Source organism: Panthera uncia, chromosome C2, assembly GCF_023721935.1.
Source record: "Panthera uncia isolate 11264 chromosome C2, Puncia_PCG_1.0, whole genome shotgun sequence".
In the NCBI taxonomy this organism is placed as follows: domain Eukaryota; kingdom Metazoa; phylum Chordata; class Mammalia; order Carnivora; family Felidae; genus Panthera; species Panthera uncia.
In genome coordinates, this window is record NC_064810.1 from 146097784 (window position 1) to 146103763 (window position 5980).

At 53.2% G+C, this 5980-nt stretch overlaps 1 protein-coding gene across 14 annotated transcripts in view; it reads right to left on the minus strand.

Moving 5' to 3' along the window:
• TRAK1 (trafficking kinesin protein 1) overlaps positions 1–5980 on the minus strand; it is a 158550-nt gene that overhangs the window by 60666 nt on the left and 91904 nt on the right. For 13 of the 14 annotated variants that reach the window (XR_007457566.1, XR_007457567.1, XM_049629937.1 and 10 more), the window contains 6 exons: positions 5820–5920; positions 4926–5034; positions 3061–3139; positions 1986–2116; positions 1281–1355; positions 455–592 (listed from right to left, as the gene is read on the minus strand). Coding sequence is in view for 12 of the 14 variants with exons in the window: in XM_049629937.1 (XP_049485894.1) it covers positions 455–592; positions 1281–1355; positions 1986–2116; positions 3061–3139; positions 4926–5034; positions 5820–5920 (633 nt within the window). In the remaining 2 variants the exon portion in view is untranslated. Of the gene's footprint in view, positions 1–454; positions 593–1280; positions 1356–1985; positions 2117–3060; positions 3140–4925; positions 5035–5819; positions 5966–5980 lie in introns of all 14 variants that reach the window. The other variant, XM_049629938.1, reaches the window with a different exon arrangement.

A 5980-nucleotide genomic window follows, 5' to 3' on the forward strand; every position in this document is an offset into this window, starting at 1 on the left:
CTCTCTCTCTCTCTCTCTCTCTCTCTCTCTCTCTCTCAAAAATAAACATTACAAAAAACTACCAAAAATATAAGCCTAGAAAGAACCAGCAGGACTGTATGGGCAATTTAAGAATTCTGGAATGCACGGTGAGGCCAAAATAGCTCATACTCTAACAAGGTCAGAAAAATAATAACGTATGAATAACATCTTCCAAATATCTGAGGTTCCTACGAAATTTACCGGTCAAGGAGAAGAGGAGGAAACACGACGGAGTCAGAGGGATGGGAAAGAAACAATCACGTAGTCAAGGAGCCACCAGCTGGGCACACAAGCCCCTGACTCGGATCGAGAGCCAAGCTGTGGGACCAGAAGCCTCCCGCAAAGACTATGCTCCAGACCCCGCCTCCCTACCGGGGGCACCCCTGCGCCCTGCTGGGTGGGAGGTGGGGGCGTGGAGCCAGCGGGCGCTCACCATGGGGAACAGGCCCAGGGAGTGGTAGCGCCGGGACGTGGTGTTGGGCATGGTCTTGTTCCGGAGGTTCTTCAGCTCCTCCTGTGCCTCATGAAGCATCTCCATGCACTCCGCGTACTTGTCCTCCAGCTCGCGCAGCTGCAGCAAGTCAGAGAAGCGTGCAGCGTCAGGGACTGGCGGCCCTGAGCCCTGAAGCCGGACACCAAAGAGCCCTTGAGGCTCAGTTTGGCTTCCAACCGGGGGGGGGGGGGGGGCTGCTCATGGGCTCAGAAACCTCCCAAATTCTGACAACGGGCAAGTGAGATCACAGGCTTCCCATTACGGATGCGGAAGTCGTGGGAATGAAAGGCACAGCATAGGGAACAGCGTCAATGGCACTGCAACAGTGCTATATGGGGACAGGTGTGGCTACACTGTGCAGAGAACAGAATAATGTACAGAGATGCCCAATCACTACGTCGTACATCCGAAACGACTCTAACAGGGTGTGCCAACTATACTCAAATTAAAAAATTATTTGTTTTCCAACAGCATCCATCTATCTTGACACGAACGGGAGAGATCGTCACACCCTCGTTTCCAGCCACATCTCTCAACAGGCGCCTTTACGCGGCGAGCAACGTGTCGTTTCGCTGATGGAAACGTTCAGCGGGAGCGGGCTGTGCGGCGCCAGCCTCCCCGGCCCCCGTGGCAGTGACAGTGTGAGCACGAATTTACGAGTAAGAATGACTTTCGATTCAGAAGAAAAACGGGTAGGGACCCCCAGCCTGGCAGGGGGAGGCTGAGAAGCGGGACGGGCCTGGAGAAGGGAGGCAGAGCCACTCACCTCGGCCGTGAGCTGCCGCTGGGCATCCTTAGCCGCCCCCAGGTGCTGGACCAGCTCTTCATTTTCCACGGCACACTGCAACACGCCAAGGGGCCAGTCAGCTTCTCTTTTAAGACACTGGAAGCGGCTCACTGTTCTCCTCTTATTATCTGAGCTGTTACAATCCTGTCACATTTCTACAACGAGACTTCCGTGCCAGAGTAAAAATTTCGTCTTCCTTCTATACGATTTTGAAAGCAGCCTTGCCCCCATCCAGCACAGCCACGGCCCCTCTCCAGACGCACGTCACCTCGCCTTGCTTCTAGCAAGGGCCCGAGCCGGGAAACTAAACCGTATTTGGGTTTGCTTCTTGCTGCTGCTGCTGCAGGACTGATTTAAAAAAGGGGGGTGTTGTTCTGCCACAGAGCACACTGGGTGTGCTGTGCAAGAACAAATATTAGACTAGAAAATTCAAACATTAAATTCCAAAACTCCCTATCGACAGCACCTTTGTTCACAAACTCTTTTAACGTGCAGATTCTTTTTAGGAGATAAGTGGTGATGACAGGATCCCCTCCCCGGTTCAGGACAACGAGCTTTGTCCTATTGAATCTGCTAAGCCTTTTTCTCCAAAGGGGCAGCACAAAATCCTAAACTATGAGACTAAAGGGCACGGTCTTCAGGTGCAAATGCCATCTGCACTGGCTCGAGAAACAGAAACCTTACAGCTTTGGCCTTCTTCTGCAAGTCAACTATCTGGGACAGCAGGTGTGTGATCTCCTCTTGCTGGCGGGCAGCATCCTCAGTCTTCTTGGCCAGCTCCTCTGAGATACTGGCAATCTGCACATTGGCATCCCCTTTAATCAAGAAATGACAACCACCAGAGGGAGTCAGACCCAGAGAGAATGGTCTCTTTGTGGCTTGCCCAAGAAAAAGCATCTTTGTTACAAGACGGGGGCGGGGTGGGGTGGGGGGCAGAAGTGGAGAGAACACGGAGGGAGGAACAGTGCCCATTTTCCTGCCCCAGCTCAGTCTGGGCAGCCCCCAGGTGTGGCTCCCGGGCCTGGCGTGGGGGCCCAACCCCCCTGACCGCAGCTGCCCCCCCAGAGGAAATCAGGTTTTGGGCGTCAGGCAGGAGATGCCACACCAAACCAAGGTCCATCTGCCCAAATTCTCACCTTCATGCATGAGCAGATCCACATCATTAACAGGAACCCCTGTTGCACCCCATTCTAGAAGGAACTGCTACCTGCACAGTCTAATTCCCTGGGTGCTTTCAACCCATATTCAGAGTCATAACTCATTTTACTAGATGTGAACACAGGGTGTGTTTCATCTACTGAGTGCTCTGCTGAAGCTCAAAATATCGTTTGCCCTTTTGTCTTAACTTGTAAACTTATGATGGAGGGGACAGGGGAAGTACTTATTTGCAAAGCAGAGAACTCTGGCCTCAACTTTTGCACATCAGTCATGAGAAGCCAGTTTTTGCACATTAACACCGGAACTCTGTAACCGGGCTTAATTTAGGCATCATATAACTCCAGTATTCCAGTAGAAAGCCAACATCGAAATCAGACATCCGTCTCAGTGAGAAGAGAAATTAAGAGTGCATGGATGACAACCTAGCACCCAATTTCTCATGAATCAGAGTGAGGGGTGCCTCTAGTTTTCAGAAAAATGTTACTGAACCCAAGCTGGCAGGGAGATGTGCTTTCTCAAGGGTGATGCAAATCTGTCTAGTCACAATGATGCAGAAAATAAAAAGAGGGGGTAGGGGTGGAGCACGAGGGCCAGGACATACTCAGCTCCTTCACACAGTCGTTGACCAGCTGCTGTTCCTTCTCTTCGTAGGTGATAGTCTCCGTCTTTAGCTGGCAGGCCTGTGGACAAGGGTCAGGTCAGAGGCCCCACATTCACATCTGGACTGGTGGGGCGGACAAGGCCGAGGCATAGAGCAAGGATGAACCTGGGTCTGGGATGCTGCCTTTGACCATCTCCCCATCTGTGATCCATTATACCCTCAAATCCAGAAAGGCCATCAGAATGCCCTGCTTAGTTAAGGAATCGGATGTTCAAAGCTGAAGAGATGAAAACGGTGTACCACCAGAGGGCGCCACACAAAGCAATATGCGTGCTACAGGAGCCACCCTTGTATCAATGTCTGTCTATTCGTTTGCGTCTGTCCCAGACCACAGACACAGACCCCTTTGTGACCCCAACAGTATCTAGGACTCAGCTCTGTCTACCACAGCCATTCTAAGGATGACCACAAGAATGGCTCACACTTGTTTTATGTGAGGCACCTTCCTGTGAGGTCTGACTTGGAGTTAGAGCTATTGTATTCAGCTTAGTAAAAAACAAGGTACAATAGGAAAGCACCAACATTCAGAAACCCAAGAGACAGGACTCGGGAGGACCTGCTCCAGGCTGAAAATGTGGGAAGAGATCCGAAGGTTTGAGGAAAATATCCCAGGTAGAAAGAAGGTATCTCTGAGCCCCCAGATCCCAGGGAGACACTATACTCCTGAACTGAGATGGAATCTGTAGTTGGGATCGGATTCCCTCTTGCTTTAGGTGGGCATTCTGACAGCTGAACTGCTGTGTGTCCAGGACTGGAACAGCAGTCCTGGCTCGGCCACTGGCTGGCAGAGAAAGCTTGGACAAGCCTCTTTGGTCACCCTGGGCTTGTATTTCCCACCAGTAAATGAGGACTAGAAGACCTAAGGTCTAAGAGAACATCACCTTCCTCATGATTAGCCCTGTTCAGCCAAGACATGAGGCTCTGTCCAACATGTGAGCAAGTTCAAGGTGGTCTGCCCTACTGGAGGGGTTTCAGGGACCCCTGGGCCAGCTAAGGTGGGCTTGTAGCCCTAACTCGACTAGCCATACCTCTGGCCACAGAGCATAAACTCACTGAATTAGGGCAAAAAGTACCAAACTTGCATGCCTCAGTGTTTCCAGGTAGGGGCAGTGGGCGAAGGGAAGTAACGGGAGGTTCAGAATCACAGAGCCTCACAAATCCTGGCTTTGTCATTCACTATCTTGCACCATGGTAGCAAATCAAACACTCTGCTGCCTGGGTCCCGGTTTTCTGGCTGTAAACGAGGAGCTTCCAGCCTTGCAGTGAAACTTGAAAAAAAAGAACACAGGCAAAGTGTCTGGCACAATGACTAGCCAGTCAGAAATACTCAAAAGCACGAGTTCCCAAGTGGCCTTGGCTCTACCTTTTTAATTGTCTAGGAAATAGGTCTCCAAGTTCTCATGTGCTATTTCCTTAGAGCGTATCTGACCTGCGGCAACCTGGAAATGAGGCTTTCACCCTGGGCTTCCACGTAATTTCCACGCCAGAGCTGGAGGACACCATGGAGAGACCCCCCTGCCCCCGCCACCGAGGGACCCCTGCCCTAGCTGAAGGAGGAGGGGCCCACCACTGTCACCCACCCTGAGGATCCCACCCGGATGGGCGTGTGCTGCCCGGAGGCCAATGGCCAGCACACAGACGTGGCTCGCCTGACAAGCGCTGGGTGCAGCTGGGAGCTGAGCGCAGGCGACTCTCCCACAGACTGTTGCCTCTGAGAATGGTGCTGTAGCCATGGCGGCTCCGGCCACACGAGGCCAAGGGGCCACCACCCTCCAGCGGGGACGGGGGCAGGGAGCGCGCTTCACCTCGGATCGGAGCACGACGTTCTCCTCCTCAAGGTCCTTCAGCTTCTTCTGAAGAGAATCCAGATGAAAGTAGTTCTGCACGTTGGAGGATGACTCATTCCTCTTCAACCTGGGGGAGAGAGCACGGGCTCGCTCTGGGGAGAGACGTTTGTCCCCCACAACCTGGCAAACCCAGGGAACCTCGGGGGGTTCTTCCATCGAGTGATCAGGAAACATGCAGGTGTGACAGTGACCCCCAGGAAAACAGCACCCGTCGGCTCACAGACTCGCCACCCTCAGGACCCACATCCCAACCCTCTGTCCATCACTGGCATTTGCCACATGGCCTCAGAAGTCAGCAGGATCAACTGCTCAAAGCCTACACAGTTCTGGATGCCCGGAAGTCTATTTAGTATTTGTAACGCACTTCTAACGTGCCTAGAACAGTTTTAAGTACTCTACTTGTACACTCATAACCCTATAAGGACTATCAGTCTCTCCATTTTACAAATGCAGAAACGAGCAGAGTGCTTAAGTAACTTGGCCAAGAGCACGCAGCTAGTAAAACCACAGAGCCAAGGTCTGAACTCGGGCCACTGGGCTCGAGAGTCCGTGCTCCTAACGTGAGGCTCTGCTGACCCCCAGAGAAGGCCTCGCACCTTCTGCCCCAGGGGCCCACCATGGCATCTCTGGTTCCAGAACCCACCTGCCGGGCCCATGGCCAGGCCAGATCAATCAAAACTGCTAAATGTCCCGCTGAAATAGCACAATCAATCTGTTTGAGGCACGAGGAGATGCTCGGTCTGGGGAAGGCTGGGACTGGCTGACCTTCACGGCCGGTGAGGCACCCTGCCGAGGCAAGTCCAGAGACCCTGGCAACAGCCAGCCGCCTGTGCCCCGGCCGCAGGGACTTACGGGGTGGAGCACACAGACTCGGGCTCGCTGTCCTCTGCAGCACTGGCGTAGAATTGCAGCAACTCATCCTTCATGGACAGCTCATGCCGGAGCTGGGACACCTGCACAGACACGGGGGGGGACAGCTCATGCCGGAGCTGGGATACCTGCACAGACATGGC